The sequence below is a fragment of the Lucilia sericata genome, unplaced genomic scaffold, assembly GCF_015586225.1.
Source record: "Lucilia sericata isolate MDLA Ls3-8-SP2 unplaced genomic scaffold, ASM1558622v1 Contig000252F_arrow, whole genome shotgun sequence".
NCBI classification, from domain to species: Eukaryota; Metazoa; Arthropoda; class Insecta; order Diptera; family Calliphoridae; genus Lucilia; species Lucilia sericata.
This window is the reverse complement of record NW_023994278.1, coordinates 243,723-261,367: the sequence shown is the minus strand read 5'-3', so window position 1 is coordinate 261,367 and position 17,645 is coordinate 243,723. Positions and strand designations below refer to the sequence as shown.

The following is a 17,645-nucleotide window of genomic DNA, read 5'->3' as shown; positions in this document are numbered from 1 at the left end:
TGCCAATATACATTTTAAAATCTTGTATCTCACTTTTAGAAGAAAGTATAAAATTAATTTAAAATACATTTTGTATTTTGAACTTTTAGGTATTGCCACAAAAAAATAATAATGGTATAAATCTAGGGCCAACTAGCATTTTAATAATTGCTTCCTGAACCCATTTTAAACTAGGATTAAGACTTAAACATAAAAATACAAGTAGGAAAGTATAGTCGGGATTGGCGGACCATGTGATACTCTACACCAATTATTTATTTTTCATTGAGAAACTTTTATGTTAAATTTTACCTTAATTCCGATGTATTTAAGCAATTTATTGATGAAAAACAAAGTTTCTAAAATAGGCTTTATATGACGGATAACGGATCGATTTCAATCGTTTTCAATAGGCTTTGTCTCTGAAAAAGACATTTGGTCCAAATTTCATCAAAATTTGGACATACAGCCGGACAGACGGACATATCTTAATCGACTCAGAAATTGATTCTGATCGGTATACTTTAAGGTAGGTATAGGTGTTTGCGCTACAAACATCAGCACAAACGTATAATACCCTTCCCACTAAGGTGTAAGGTATAATAACGAAATTTATGTATATGATGACAAATTAGATTTAGATGTTATTTATCTTTAAATTATGTATTACCAAAAACTGAAATTTTTATATGATTTTCGAAAATATATCCTAATCATCCAAAAAAATATTTGTATAAAATGTCTATTAAAACGTTCGAAAGCTTCATAAACTCTGAAATTTGTGCATGTTTTAGCGTTACGAAAAGGTGAATTCGACCCGAAAAACCGACCAAATTTATTCTTTCTTAATATGTACATACATACTTACATATATTCGGTATCCAAATCTTCAATAATTCAGTCAGACATGCTTTCAAGAAGTTTCAAAAATTAATTTTTTGAATTTCACAAACGTCTACAAACGATGCACATTTGGGTCTCCTTTAAGTAAACTTGGCATAAAGTAAATATTTAGAAATGAGTTTTTTGATAAAAATTTAATATGCCTGGAAAGCTAAGACTTTATTCTATATAACGCTATCATTAGTTTTCCCATTTTTATTGTATAGGCCTTTAGATGATGCAGCAAAGTTTATGTTTTTATATATATTTTTCAAGAATTTTTTTTATTTAATTTAATACCATAACATTTTTTGTACGAATCTACCATTTAATATAAAATTTCTTAAAATTGTCTTTATCGATACCAAATATACCATTGTTATGTATGAAAAGGTGTTATTTTAAATCATCTTTACAGCCAGAGACTTAATTATTAACGACTTCTTTAAATGCAATTTTTTATAGATATTTATGTTTTTTTTCAATTTTTAAAAGTGAAAAAGTACAATTTGGCCACTGATGGCCTCTAAGCGACCATATGCTAAAGATACTCTGAAATCTTCTTAATAACACCAAAATAAAAATGTTTGCCTCTTTTTGCCTCTGCGGCATTTACGCTCTCTTTTCTAACACTCCATGCTATGAAAATATTTATATTTTATTTAAAATCTAATTATTGAATGCGAAATGAATTGATTTAAGCAATAAGTAAAATAGTAGAAACTAGTAAAATAATGGCTGAACGTGCTATTTTTTTGATGCTAAGGTAATAATAAATATAAATTGGAAGATCTATGCTAAATCACTATACTAATCCAGAGGTCAACAATTTCAAAATTTACAAGAGTATTTGAAGCAACAAGTCTACAGGATGCATTCGTGGTCAGTTATCCCTATTAGGAGATTAATGGGCAAACATATCGAAATAGTTTTCCATAAAAAGTTTATTTAATATCGAATAGACTAACAGAATACATAACCAAAAAAGACCGTTTCTGAAAGTAATTTATATTTTTATTAAACATTTAAATCCATTATTTTTAGACTAGATCGTTTGTGAAATTCAAAACATGAAAAAAATTGATTTTTCTTTTAAAAGTATTTATACCCTACACCACTTTAGTGGGAAGGGTATATTGGGTTTGTGCTGATGTTTGTAACGCACAATAATATTGGTCCTATACCCACCTTAAAGTATACCAATCGGCTTAGAATCATTTTCTGAGTCGATTTAGCTATGTCCGTCCGTAAGTCCATGTAAGCCTTGTAATCAAACTACAGGTCGCAATTTCAAAGATAATACAATGAAATTTGGTACATGATCTTCTATTGTCCCAGGAACGAAGCCTATTGAAAATGGTTAAGATCGGTCCATTATTTAACCTAGCCCCAATCCAACTGAACCCCCGAATAGGGCTTTTAAGTTCCTAATTAAGTTTAATATACTCCTATCTCGACAAAAAGCTATAAAACCAAGTTCTATACTAGCCTTAATGACCCTCATGAATTTTATAATTATAGGGCCTCATTTGCCCCAAACCCCATAATTTTACTTAAATGTCAACAATTTTATTCAACAATAAATGGCTTAAGTATATCTGAGACAAGGTACAATTCAACTTAAATGCTTTATTCTGAAAACTAAATCACATTTTATTTTTGTAACAGGTGTAGGGTATTATATGGTCGGCCTCGCCCGACTATAATTTCTTACTTGTTTATTTATTGGAATTGAAAAACGATTTCCTATGATTTATATTTCTCAAAATATAAAAATTACAATATTGTAAAAGGTTTTTTCCTTTAATACACTGAAAAACACCTAAAATAAAAATAGTTTGTAGACTTTAGTGACATAGTGTACATCAAATCGGAAGAAATTCACACATGATTCTATCAGGCCTGTTGCGATTGCATATTTTCCGCTTTTATAAACCAAACATAGGTTTTTCACCCGAATTTGAAGCACTTCGGGTTACTAATTGTGTGAAAACTACATCTTTTTCCACATTTTTTTTTGCTGGGACTAACCTATCCAATTACGATCTAATTGTTGTTGTATTGTTGTTGCTGGTACGTAGAACCGGCTGTCGGGGAATGTTGGAACGTTCTAATCAATATTAGTTATTATTATAACATGTAACGTCCTCATTCATCTTATATAATAACATCAGTCAGTGTACTGTCGCAAAACAATGCCGAAACTGCTATCACCGGCAGCAGAAAGTAGTAGGCGATGATGACTTTATGGTAACCAAAGTTTTTCATTTACAAATGTTCACTTACGGCACTTAAACTTCCTATTAGATAAACGCAAAACATTAAATTATTAATATGGCTATTTGTTGTATTTCTTTAATAATAATTTATGATGAACTTCAGTAAAGTAAGAATGGAAAGTTGTGCAGGGATAAAGGGCGAGGGAAGGGGTTTGATGATAATTTGTAATGAACTTCAGTAAGGTAATAATGGAAAGTTATGGAAGGATAAAGGGAAGGGCGAGGAAAGGGATTTTGATGATCACTTTGATTTAGATCTAAATTATATCCAATTACGTTCTAATCAGTATTAGTAATAATTATAATGTGTAACGTCCTCATTCGTCTTACTTAATAACATCAGTCAGTGTTCTGTTGCAAAACAATACCGAAACTGCTGCCACCCTCAGCAGAAAGTGGATGAGTAGACGATGATGTTGACGACGATGAAGTAGAATCGCCTATATTTGTATCATTTACAGCAGTAATAGTTTGCGTAATTGCTGCCAAAGCACTAGCACTTGTACTTGCACCACTATCATCATCGTCAACATCATCATCCTCATTACCATGATCGTTTGAACTAGACGCTGTATTCATGGAACTAGATGTAGAAAAAGATTCAGCGGTTGTTGCTGAAAATAACGAAGATACAGTCGTTGCCGCTGGCGTTGATAAAAAATGTTGTTGTGATTGTGTCATCTGTCTTTGTGGAGGAATATCCAACTGCTGACGTCGCCGACGAGACTCATCATCGCTTTGATATACTTCGTCTTCCGAATTTTCAATACTTGAAATTGGTGAAACACGGGGTCGCTGCTAAAGACAGAAAAATTATCAGTAGTTTATTAATAGAGTCTAGCTTCTTTCAAATAAGTAAAATGTATTATTTATATTATACTTTGTTGTTAAAACGCAGAAATCGTTCTTTTTTAATTCTTGACAAACGCATCAAAAGATCGTAGTGTTGTTCTACGCGTCGCAAACATGTTGTACATATAGTTTTGGGCAACGGATCAGTTGGTGAGATCTGAAGTCATTAGATGTTATTTCATTAAATCTATAACATATTCTAATAAATTTTCTTTGGTTACCGTGATAGGCAAATAGCCATTTATTTTTTCAACCAGACAAAGGCGCTGTCCCTGATCCCCATATATATGGATTACAATTCGATGCATTTCCGAACATAGACGACATAGAAAACCTGATATACATGCTTTATCGATGCTCCCCATTATTATTCCGTTTTCTTATATCTTAATTTAATATTTTGTATTTCAATTTACAATTTTTCAACTTTTGTGTATTTTTTCTGCAAATTACTTTGACAATTTCTTCTTTATTAATTCTTTCTTCTTAACACAATTTTGTTGTTGCCAGACTTGAAATAGAAACAAATTTGGAAAAAGGATTAAAACAAAAATATATAACTAGCGGGTGGTCAGGTCACCATATTTAATAAACAAAACTACAGTTAATAATTGAAACCATATATTGACTTGGAACAAACCTTTTGTTAAACAAAACAAAGTTTTCACCAAATAAAAATTTAAATCATGTCTTATTCTGTTTTTTTACACTTTCAATCAATTATTGTTTGAGCGATGTCCAGAGCCCTGCGCCGACAAATATTAACAGCGTCGGTTGACACTAAAAATTTCTCCGACGGCTTAAAATCGATTGTACGCCGGCCAAGTTTTCAGCTAAGTTTTTAAATTTTTAACGGTATTAAATACAAGCGGTATCCGTGAGATTACAATGTAGGATTTAGGAAGCAAATATTTTAAGAATTCCAATTTCCTACTCTACCAGAGTAGGAAACTTTTATATTCATGAATACTATTTATTTTATTTCTCACGTTATACAACTCATTTTCACGAGTTCTAAACTCACTAGAACTATTTTTATTTTAACTTTCACTTTTATACCCTTCACCTTCGTGAAAAGGGTATATATAAGTTTGTCATTCCATTTTTAATTTCTATATGAGTCGGAGACGGCGCGGTTTGCCAAAACTTGACCGACGACCTGCCAAAATACTTGTACGTTATCTAGAAACAACACATTAAATATTTAAAAAAATAAGAAGATTGAAAAATATCAATTATTTTTTTATTTTTTATGTACATATGTGTATGTATTAACTGTTTTTAAAATCACACTATTGTGAAGGATATATATATGTCGAATCTTATGCTATGTTTCCATTGGCTTCAAATCTACCAGATTTGCGTAAACCTCTTCGAAGTGTTTCCACTGAGCTTTCTCGTTTTTGAGATTCGAATTTTCGAACAAATCCTGTCATATAACGAAAATAAAATTATTTTTTTTTAATTTAAACATTAAAAATACAAACTTACTGTTTTAATTGTATAAATTTATTTATTAAATGCCAACAATTTTAAAATTATTATTTGTTCTTTTTTTATTTTGAAATAATATGTCACTTTTTCGATGAAAACATTCAATTTAAATGGATAGCCTATGGTCATATTTGCTTATCCTAGACACAACGCAGTGTTGTAGATTAAGTAGATTTGGGTTTGTCATAAATGTATGGGAAATCTACATGATTTCAACTAGTTTTGGACAAATCAACTAGCATAATACATACATACTTAACGAGCACACAAGTAATATGATCTGTCAGAATTTTGTGTAGAAGATATCGAATGGGATCGTCTAAACCACAAAGTATACAGAGGTGTCACTTTTGACATTTAAAAAAGTCTAAAATCAGCTTTTGTTTGATTTTGAAATTGTTTGGTGAGAAGAGGTATATAAAATACAGCTAAAAAAAATATTGAATTCGTTTTGTGCGAAAGAGAGGGAAATAGATTTTTGCTCGTGACCCCTCTGTATACCCTGTGGTCTAAACGCAATATGTAATAAAACCATCACGCATTGAGAGAAAATACGGATGGAAAATTTGACAGTCGTATGGCTCTCTTCATTTTTTGAAATGATTCAAACAAATGATTGTAAACACATACAAAAAAAGTGAATCAACTGTTTCCATCTTACTTTGTTATTGTTTTATACCAATCGTGTAAACACAAAAAATATAAATCATACGACTTTTATTCTCTTTTTTGTCATACGGATGGAATTTCATTTTACTTTTTCATTAGACTTGTCGTACGTAAAGTGTGATCGTCTGAAGGGCCCTTTATGTATGTATAAGATTCGGGACAACCAAATATAAATAGAACTCTGACTTGGTTATTGTAACGATTTATTTACAGCTTTCATACAAATACCGGTAGTATATTTACCAGTTAAACGGTAAGCGGGGTTGAGACATTAAACCTAAGTGATCCCAGCAAAAAAATCCAAAGAAGCGAAAAACATCATTTCCACAGAAGGTAAACAAATTCACTTAGTGCTACTTTTGAAGTAGTGATTTTTTTCTGCTGGGATTTAATATAACATCGCTAGGTAATTGCGGTTTGTCTATCTACACTAATTACTTAAATGCACTTATATTTTCTTTCAATCGCTCGCATTTTTTTGTAATAAGGTCAAAGTTCATTTTCAGTATTTAAGCTACGTTCACAATGCTGGAGTACTCCACACTCCAGCAAATTGTATTTCTTTCTTTTTCACACCAATATAATTTTAAATTTGACTTTCTCGTTTTAATCCACTCCAGAGTCAAACAATTTCTACTCTAGAGTGTAGATTATTTTCACTCTGGAGTTAACATAAAAATGTTAATGCTTACATGACAAATGTTAATTAAAAAAGAAATATTTTTTCAAAAATAAATAGAAAAAATAATTTGAACTTTTTTATAAAGAAGCACATTTTGAATGTGCTATGATGATGGATGTCGCTGGATGCGACCTGAGCCTATATGTTGAGGGTAGCGAATTTAAAAAATATTAAAATTATTACAAAAAGTAACTTATAAATAAATTAAGCGACTTAGGGCCATTATTACAACTTGCCTTTAAAGTTCGTAATAATAAAAGGTAACTTTAATTAAAGTGAGGAATAAAGTGGACTTTAAATATTTTCATTATTACAACATAATTTTTTAATATACAAAAACCGTAGCATACTTTTAGCCGTTAATAATATTTTTCATATGAAGAATGACATTGAATTTATTTTTTATTAATATTTTTAAAAAAATTATTAAAGCCCTCGTTAAAAGTTAAAGGTAACGTGATCTTCCCGTTAGCCTATCGGACACTTTTAGCTAAAGTTGACTTGTAATAACGAAAAACACATTATCTGCTGGCTAACTTCCTAACTTTAGTTATTGGCAAGTTATAATAATGGGCCTTAGTCCTGTTTTGATTGTGACTTTTCAGGCATGCCTTTTCTAAATTTTCTTTTAAATGCCCTTCGTACAATCTTGAATGTTTACATTGTGACTTTTAAGGCATGCCTGTTTACCATTAGCTGTAATTATACCCTTCACCTTCGTGAGAAGGGTATACATATATAAGTTTGTCATTCCGTTTGTAATTTCTAAAATATAATTTTCCGACCCTATAAAGTATATATATTCTGGATCCTTATAGATAGCGCAGTCGATTAAGCCATGTCCGTCTGTCTGTCTGTATGTTTGTTGGAATCAGTTTTTAGAGGAGCCCAGATATCGACGAGGTCCGAATCTTCAATAATTCTGTTAGACATGCTTTCGGGAAGATCGCTATTTAAAATCAGCAGAATCAGTCCATAAATACCGGAGATATGAGCAAAAATCCCAGACAACCTCTGAAAATTTCATAAAAAATACATTTTTTTTCATGCTTTGATACATATATAAGCAACAACAACACTGCTTATTCATTGCGTATTTCGTTTCACATGTTTGGATGGCTGTGTGTTTCATTGCCTTGTGTATATTTTTTTTTGTTTCTTGGTGTATTCAGTTTCGTATGTTTGGATGTCTGTTGGTTTCATTGCGTTGTGTATTTTGTTTTTTCTTTTAATATTTCGTTTCGTATGTTTGGTTGCCTGTGCGTTTCATTGCCTTGTGTATATTGTTTTTGTTTCTTGGTGTATTCAGTTTCGTATGTTTGGATGTCTGTTGGTTTTACTGCCTTGTGTATTTTGTTTTTTGTGTGTTTTTTTCGTTTAGCTTTGTTGTTCATTTTGTTTTGCTATTGCTATAGGTAATAATGATATAGTCGGGAAAATGAAATAAATTTAAATTTTATGAAATTGATATTTATTAAATACACTATGGTGAATGGTATATAAGATTCGGCACAGCCGAATATAGCACTCTTACTTGTTTTTATATCTTTTTGTAGTAATTTTTTATTAAAGTAATAATTTCATTTTAATAAGCTAACATTTTAAAAAATCAATTACTTTCGAATAAAATAAAATATAAAAAAAATTTAATTATTGGAAGTGGCAACGCTTAACATGTGTGAATAAAATAATAGATATAAAGCAACTACCAAAATTACGAAAGTGTGACAAAAGCAATGCCGAAAAAACCATTTAAATTACGTTTCGTGCCTGTTTTGCAACACTCTTTTCTTCTTTCTCCCCTTTGCCTACAACCTCGTAAGGCATGCCTGGTGTCCCTGACTCCAAAGGCATAGCCTGAAACAGGTCTTACAACAACCTAAACTTTATAATTAGAGTTACTGAGCCTACAATTTCTTTTTGTTTATGTACTTTACAACAGTTCATTTCCAAATAAATAAACTGAACGAAACTACTGCAGTAGAATATAGGGACAAAGAATGCGTTTAGTTCGTAAACAAGTACAAAAAAGGAATACAAAACAACATAAAAAAATCCTTACGGACAAATGAAGCAAACAACAACAATCATTCGTAATTCAGCTCTGGGTGAAGGAAGATCGTCGTGCGTCATTGCCATTATCTCTTAAGGGTTATCAGGCCTAGAGTTACTGAGCCTACAATTTCTTTTTGTTTATGTACTTTACAACAGTTCATTTCCAAATAAATAAACTGAACGAAACTACTGCAGTAGAATATAGGGACAAAGAATGCGTTTAGTTCGTAAACAAGTACAAAAAAGGAATACAAAACAACATAAAAAAATCCTTACGGACAAATGAAGCAAACAACAACAATCATTCGTAATTCAGCTCTGGGTGAAGGAAGATCGTCGTGCGTCATTGCCATTATCTCTTAAGGGTTATCAGGCCGTCCTTTTTGCTCTGTCTTCGAGAGTTTTACGTTTCACTACCGCATTGGTTTGGTGTGTGGCGTCGGATAACGGTACCGCGTTACTGTTTTTCGAGTTCTACATATTAACCATATGCATTCGGATTTATAACCCAACTTTTACTTTGATACATGGTGGAGAACCATAAACTCATTGGATTTTGGTGGAGACCATAAAACTCATTAGCTAAGTCTAAGCGATCTGGCTTCCTATACAAAGGTATACATAGGTCGTTTCGGTATTTCTTGGACAAGGCTTCTTGGATTGTTACCCTGGCACAATGCTTGCTTTATGCGGCGCCATTTAAATTTTTAGATTAAAAAAATAATAATAATAAACAACAACAATGATCATACAATTGGTAAATAAAACAATTTAAGTAAACATTAAGGTAGCTCACAAACAATAAATATAAATCAAATAAAATAATAATAAATAAATGACAAATTTAATAAATGATGAGCCATTGGGCGGCAATGATGCTTATTTGCAGGAAAGAGGTTTGGTTGAGCCGAAGGCACAAAGTATACAGAGGCGTCACGGCAAAAAAATATATTTGTCTCTTTCGCACGATACCATTTCAACTTGTTTTGTTTTGGTAAAAAATATAAAATAAAACATCATAATATGTATATATATAAATAAAACACATAATTTATATGCAATTAAAACTTTTTAAAATTTTGCACAAAATTTATTTTAATTTTGTTTATTTTCTTTTGCTTTGTTGTTCTGTTTTCAAAATAGCCTTATATAGTGTTGTTTGTTTTAACGCACTGTGTGTATTAAAACCAAAAATTAGTTTTCTCTGTCTACCGAGACCATTTCAAAAAAGCTGATTTTAGTGTTTTTGAACTGTCAAAAATGACACCTCCATATACTTTGTGCCGAAGGATGTTATACCCCATACACACGGTACAATTATTCGTAATTCACGCTCTCATTCATCATTCAACCCCCAATTACGACATGATTCGCCATACAAAATTTCAGCTGCGAATTACAGAAGCTGTACATACATAACTCAGATTGAATTACGTACGATGTGAACGTAGCTTTAAGCTGTAAATACATGTTAAAATCTAGAAAAATGGCAATAAATATTTGGTTCCCAAATTATTTTAATTTTTATTTACTTAGTTGACTTTTAACAATATGTCACGAGAGTATGGTGACTAATTCTAATATTTTTTTTGCTATATTTGTTGTGATAAAATTTCATAAAAGTGCAAAATTTTGGTGGCAGTATTTCAGAATGCTACTATGCTGATTTTGTTTTTCGGGTTCATACACAGACAAAACTTGACCTCACATTTAGTTTTTCACTAAGTATTCGAATTTCGGAGTACTTTAAAAAGAAACATAATTTAATACTATTTTTGGTATGTAAAATTAATAATAAAAATTGTTTTATTGTCTTGAGAAAAATTACATTTACTTAAATTAATTTAAGGGTGTGAAGTTAAATTCATCTGCCAAATACGTCCCGCACCACATAATTTAGATACGTTCCACATACTGTAAAATTCGTTTTCAAATTATTTAAAATTATTTTTTTTAATAAAACAAAGACCAAATAAAATGTTTTTTTAAGAAAAAAGTAAAATTATATTAAAATATATTCAAAAAATAAATATGTAAAATAAAACTTAGTTAAAATAATTGTATACTCGTTAAATATGGTGGTAAAATATAGTATTTTCAAATGAAAAAAACAGACTCTTAGAGAAGACATGAATCGCCCAGGACTAGCTCTTTCTAAAAATACATAGTTTATATGCAATTCTAGCTCTGGATAATTTTAACGATTTTTTGAAAAAAACAGCAAATTTTAAAAGAAATTGAGGAATTTTCAAGTGGATCCAGTGGGCATTTGGAGAAGATATGAATCGTTGTACCGAAAGACTGGAAGTAGCCCAGGACTAGATCTTTCCAAAATTGTATAGTTTATATGCAATTCCAGCTCTCTAGGAAGTAGCCCAGGACTAGTTCTTTTTAAAAATGTATAATTTTGTTGAATTTTTGAAAAAACATAAAATTTTACCAAAAATATGCATTGAACACATTGAAGACAGCAGACTACCAACTGTAATCTGTCAAAAATAAAATACACACGTTTATATGAAGACGATTCTTTTGACGACAGCACAGCTACTAGGGTGATCGATTATTCGACATTTTCCAAAAACCGGTTTTCGAATAGTTCGAATAGCTGACATTTCAAAAAAACCGGTTGATATTTTTCAATGTTTATGATTAAATTTGATTAATAAAACATGGCCCGAAATGATTTTTAACAGTTTAACAGATTATAACTTTAGATCTAGTCGTCTGATTTACATTATTTCTTTAATATAAAAAAAATTAGGAAAAAAGTGGACACTTCTGTTAAACATAAGGTACTATGTAATCCTAGCTTATTCTAAAGCCCTTTTAGGAAATTTTCATAGGCATTCCAACACTTCCATAATATTTCAGCGGTAAATTAATTATTGTAATTGGAATATAATCTTAAGATTAATAAAATTTTATTAAACAGTTATCAATTTTACAAATAAAATTTTTTAATTAATTAGGAAAATCAAAAAAGTTTAACCAATGGTGCTTTAGAAAAATATATCCTAGTTCCTGGACTCGAATATTTTTAAATTTAAACGGGCTGTATTATTTACTTCAAAATTTCATTTAAATAATCTTTGAATACAAAGCAAATAAAAGTATTCGAAACCGGTTTTTAAAAAGTGAAAAAACCGGGTTATTCGTTATTCGAAAAATCAACATTTAGAAAAAACCGACACTGGTAAAGCAGAAAAAACCGGTTTTAAAACCGGTTGAAAAATCGAGTCGATCACCCTAACAGCTACACGACCACTCAACTGCCACAGGGTATACAGAGGCGTCACGAGCAAAAAACTATTTCCCTCTCTTTCGCACAAAACGAATTCAATAATTTTTTTTAGCTGTATTTTATACACCTCTTCTCACCAAACAATTTCAAAATCAAACAAAAGCTGATTTTAGACTTCTTTAAATGTCAAAAGTGACACCTCTGTATACTTTGTGCAACTGCTTTTGTAGCTGCAGTCGAATTAAGCTAATTTCTATTTTTGTCAACCACAAAACAGAAACAGTGTTGCTAATATAATAAAAAATTTAAGTGCTTAAAAAATATAATTTTTTTTAATTTATTAAGAGATGTTCTGATAACCATATTGGAATTAATTAATAATAAGTACGTAAATTATTACAACATATATATTCAAAATAATAGTTTAAATCTTAAATTAAAAAAAAGTAAAAACAAAAAACGATAAAGTGACACCACTGAATTATAAATTCATATCAACAAGAAACAGCTGTTTATTTATATTACTTTGTAGCTGTAGTCTTTAAAATAATTCAGTAGCTACCACACGACTACAACTACAGCACACCAGCATTTGTTTTCGTGTAGTCGTGTAGCCTGCTGTCTTCAATGTGTTCAACGCAATAGTGGAATTTTCAAGTGAATCCAAATGGACTAGTTCTTTCCAAAAATATATAGTTTATATGCAATTCCAGCTCTGGATAGTTTGGCGGTAAATGAAACAAAGTACTTAGATAATATTTGATGACATCAGTATGACGTTCTAAGCGAGCAATCTAAGTACTTAGAGTGCAATATATGCGTAATCCAACATATCATGCACTTTAATTATAACATAGATTACGATTTAAGCAGAGAGTTAGCTGCCTTTTTCATGTTGTTTTTTGTTTTTATTTCTTAAAAAAAAAAAAACTTAACTAAAGTACCGTTTTATTTTTCTTTTGTATACTACATACATGAAAAGAAGAATATTTTTGTTTCAGTTTAAAGTTGATATTTTGTAAGTGACGTTGTGTTTTGTTAAAAAAGTTATTTTATTGTAAAAATTTAAAATAATTGTGGTGATCTAAATAGCAGAAACGGAAATTTACTTTATATATTCTAGTTTTAATACTGACAATTTCCTCTCGATTATTTACAGGATCTCTAAAGTTTCAAAACAAAATTAAGATTCATTTCATTTATCTTCGTTAAAATTGTTTAATTATATTTTTATTGATTTAACTATAATACATGTTTATTATTTGATGATAATTTTTAAATAAACTTGCATAATTTTAAAATAAATATAAAAAATATATATTTTTTCTATAACAAAATCGGAAGACATGGTACTTTAACTTACAAATGCAAATAGGATTGTAATCTACATACATTACATTCTTATTTGCAAGCGTTTATAGGCGTCTCATTAACTTCGCTTAGAACTCCACACATTATGTAAGTGAAATTTTAATTTGTCTTAATGATATTGTGGCTTACATTCTAAGCGAGAGCACATCGATGAGGCAGCCTAGGACACTTTTATGTTAAATCTAAGTGGAAGAATAAGTGAAAGCATCACCACTGACTGCCCACATGAAGGAAAATATTGATCCAAACAAGCTTGGGATGGAAGTAAATGAGATGAGAAGAACAAAGGCTGGTGAGCTCCTCATAAAAATGGGGAAGGCAAAGCTGAGCTATTAAAAGAAGAAATATCAAATACTTTAGGAGAAGATGTCACTATCCGAACTGTAACAAAAAGTAGCAATATAGATATTAGAGATATGGATGAGTCAACCGAAGAACAAGATAATGTAAAAGCACTCATGATAGCTACAGAAACGCAGCATGAGAAAACGTTTAAAGTACCGAACATAAGAGAGTCGTATGGTAAAACAAAGCAAGCACTAGTGCAAATGCCAATAAACCTTGCTTCTAAACTCTTAACAGAACGGAGAATAAAAATAAGATGGATTAGGTGTAGAATTCGAGCAAAGGAGCAAATATCAATATGTTTTAAATGTTTGGAACAGGGACACTTCGCGAAGGAATGCAATGGAACTGATCGCTCAAATCTCTGTAGACGATGCTGTGAACCAGGTCATAAATCGAGGGAATGCAATAAAAGCCCCAGATGTATCTTATGTCAAGAGTCAGGTCTGCTAAACCTAAACCACTTCATTGGTAGTGCACTATGTGCATCAATTAGGAGAAAGGCTTATACACATCATGATTAAATGTTTACAGATAAATCTTGGCCATGGAAAGCATGCACAAGACTTACTGATGCATAAGCTATTAGATAGTAACACTGCCGTTGCGTTAATTAGTGAGCAGTACAAATCTTCTGATCCACAAGTGTGGTATGAAGATAAAACAAAACGAGCGGGAATACTTATCATGAATACGAAAATAAACATTGGTGAGGTTAATGTAGAAAATGTGGGTTTTGTATATGCTACTATTAACGCAATTAGGATATACAGTTGTTATTTCCCACCAAGTTTAAATATAGAACAATTTGCAGAAATGTTGCGAACCCTCGAAACTAGCATTAGGACAACCAAACGAAGAGTTGTAATAGGCGGTGATTTTAATAGCAAATCACCGGAATGGGGCTCAAGAACACTGGACAAAAGGGGAGAATATCTCAGTGAACTGATAGCATCGTTGGGCTTAGTTACCTATAATAGTGGCACTATGCCTACTTTTATAGGAGCCAGGGGAAATACTAGTATAATAGAATTAACTTTTGGCAGTCCTGAAACTTTAAACGATGTCACTGATTGGAAGGTGCTGGAAGATTTTACTCTTAGTGACCACCAGTACATATCTTTCAGGTTGGACAAAAGAGTTTGTATACAAAGAGCAGACTTGAATCTTCCTAGATGGAATGTGAGAAAACTAAACACTGATAAACTCATCAATTACTTGCAAATGACCAAAAGAAGAACACATCTAGAAAGTATTGACTCGGAAAACTTTCTAAATATTACTGCAGACATAATAACAAAGTGCTGTAATGTGTGTATGCCGAGAAAAAAGCAATACATTCAAAAGAGGAATCCTGCTTTCTGGTGGACTCCAGAGATAGCCATCTTAAGAAGAGAGTGTCTACATTTTCGCAGACTGGCAACAAGACATCACAACGACGAATCCCTTGCAAGAGAGTTTAAAGAGTCACGTAAGAAACTTAGAATTGCGATAAAAAAGAGTAAAAAGCAAAGTTGGAGAGAACTTTGTAATACTCTAGATAACGATCCATGCGGAAAACCATACCAAATAGTTACAAAAAAGATGCATGCAAACAAACCAATTCCTGGAATAAAAAATCCATCATGGGTAGAAGAAATAGTAGTCAGTTTGTTCCCAATAGACATCCAAGGTCTGGTACATAGAACTAAATTTCCAACCGATGGAAATATTCTGCCTTTCTCTTATGAGGAACTAAAAAGTGCATGTTGCAAGCTAAAGCTTAAAATAAGTACAGGTCCTGATGGAATACCAAATGAAGTAATAAAACTTACCGAACAATTCTGGCCAGAACTCCTACTCAAAGTTTACAATATGTGTCTAAGAAATGCTATTTTCCCAAAATGTTGGAAAACGCAAAGCCTTGTACTATTGCGGAAAGGATCAAAACCACTAAATAAGGTAAACTCATACAGACCTTTATGTATGATTAACACCCTAGGAAAATTATATGAGAGCCTGTTACTCGGTAGATTGGAAGAAGAAGTAAAAATTAAAGGTGGACTATCACCAATGCAATATGGTTTTCAAAAAGGAAAGAGTACTGTTGATGCAATCAATACCGTAATAAACTACGCCAGATCGGCAAAGAAATCGAAGGATTTCTGTATAATAATCACGTTGGATGTAAAAAATGCTTTCAATTCCGTAAGTTGGAAAGAAGTCCTGGATTCCCTTAAGATCAAAGGTGTCAGTAATTATCTGTATAATGTAATAGTAGATTATTTACGCGATAGAAGCCTTATGTACCAAACAGATGACGGTACTAGAGAGTACAAAATTTCCGCAGGAGTTCCACAGGGATCGGTCTTAGGACCTTTCTTGTGGAATGTCATGTACGATGGTCTCCTAAACATGAGTTTACCTAGCGGTGCACATATAATAGGATACGCTGACGACATAGCACTAGTTACGACACACCCTATGCCACAAGCCATTGAAATTATAACAAATGATAGTCTTGGCCGATGTGATCGATGGCTGCATGATCACGGCCTCACATTAGCTGCTGAAAAAACAGAGGCCATATTAATAACCAACAGAAGAGTTTACAAAATGACTAAGATATGGATACAAAACCAAAATGTAGCTTTCAGTAAAAGTTTAAAATATCTTGGTATACAATTAGATTCTCAACTGAATTTTAAAGTTCATCTGCGAAATATACGAGACAAAACATTGAAACAGCTAATATTTTAGTCAAAATAATGCCAAACAGAGGTGGACCTAAAGAGTCCACTAGAAGATTAATCAACAGCGTAATGCTCTCGCAAATACTCTATGCTGCGCCAATAATAGCGTCTGCATTAACAACCAAGAACAATACAGCTTTGCTACAGAAACCACAACGAATGAGTGCTCTGAGAATAATATCGGGATATAGAATTATATCAACAAGTGCATCACTTGTACTTGCAGGTATACCACCAGTGGACCTACTCATATTAGAAAAGGCTGAAATATGGAAAAAACTAACGATGCTGCCGCACATGAGAAACTGTAATGCATACAAAGAGTTGACTTGAAGTTTTGCTAACACAATGGCAGGAACGCTGGGAATCTGACGAAAAAGGAAGATGGACTTATCGTTTAATACCAAACATAAAAAAATGGATGACGAGAAAACATGGCGAAATGAATTACTACCTCACCCAAATAATGACTGGACATGGTAACTTTAATTCATACCTGAAGAGATTTACGATTGCGGAACACTAGAAGATAATGCCGAACATGTACTTTTTCACTGTGCCAAATGGGGAGAAATGAGGATGGATCTGTACAAAGCTGCTGGGGTTACGCTCACACCCGAAAATATAGTACAGGAAATGCAGAAAACCAAAAGAACATGGAAACTATGTCAAGATTTCATCCATAAAATAATGACGAACAGGAGTAATCGAACTACCGAACCCCTTATCTCAAATGAGGACACTCCCCCGTTTCATAGACAGAAGAACAATTTGAATTCATCATAAATAAATTATCCGGCCCGATGTAATGCGAAAGTAGTCCCGGGTTGGATAATGAAGTTATCGTTGGGCCACTAGATGATAGCAAACTATCACTATGTCCTATAAAAAAAAAAAAAACACTGACTGCCACGAAATATCACTTAGATAAGCGAGTACATAATGTGTATTTTTACCGCTGGGTTCTGACACCATAGCAACTGTGTGGGAAATTTTGAGAAATTTTCTCAGCAAAGTGCTTAATTTTTTCTACTTGTTCTAGAGTTTTTGCGAATTATTTA

General features: G+C 31.9%; 1 protein-coding gene across 2 annotated transcripts; it reads right to left on the bottom strand.

Moving 5' to 3' along the window:
- Window positions 1-3,182: 3,182 nt before the first annotated feature.
- On the bottom strand, window positions 3,183-4,769 carry LOC119602771. Of its 2 annotated transcripts, none has more exons than XM_037954463.1 (4): window positions 4,633-4,769; window positions 4,214-4,503; window positions 4,021-4,149; window positions 3,183-3,938 (listed from the first exon to the last, which is right to left on the bottom strand). In XM_037954463.1, exons 2-4 carry the CDS (start codon window positions 4,355-4,357, stop codon window positions 3,480-3,482), a joined length of 732 nt encoding a protein of 243 aa, XP_037810391.1. In that variant the 5' UTR covers window positions 4,358-4,503; window positions 4,633-4,769; the 3' UTR covers window positions 3,183-3,479. The 2 variants fall into 2 exon arrangements, with proteins under 2 accessions (XP_037810391.1, XP_037810392.1); XM_037954464.1 differs by having other exon boundaries at window positions 3,183-3,935.
- Window positions 4,770-17,645: the final 12,876 nt, after the last annotated feature.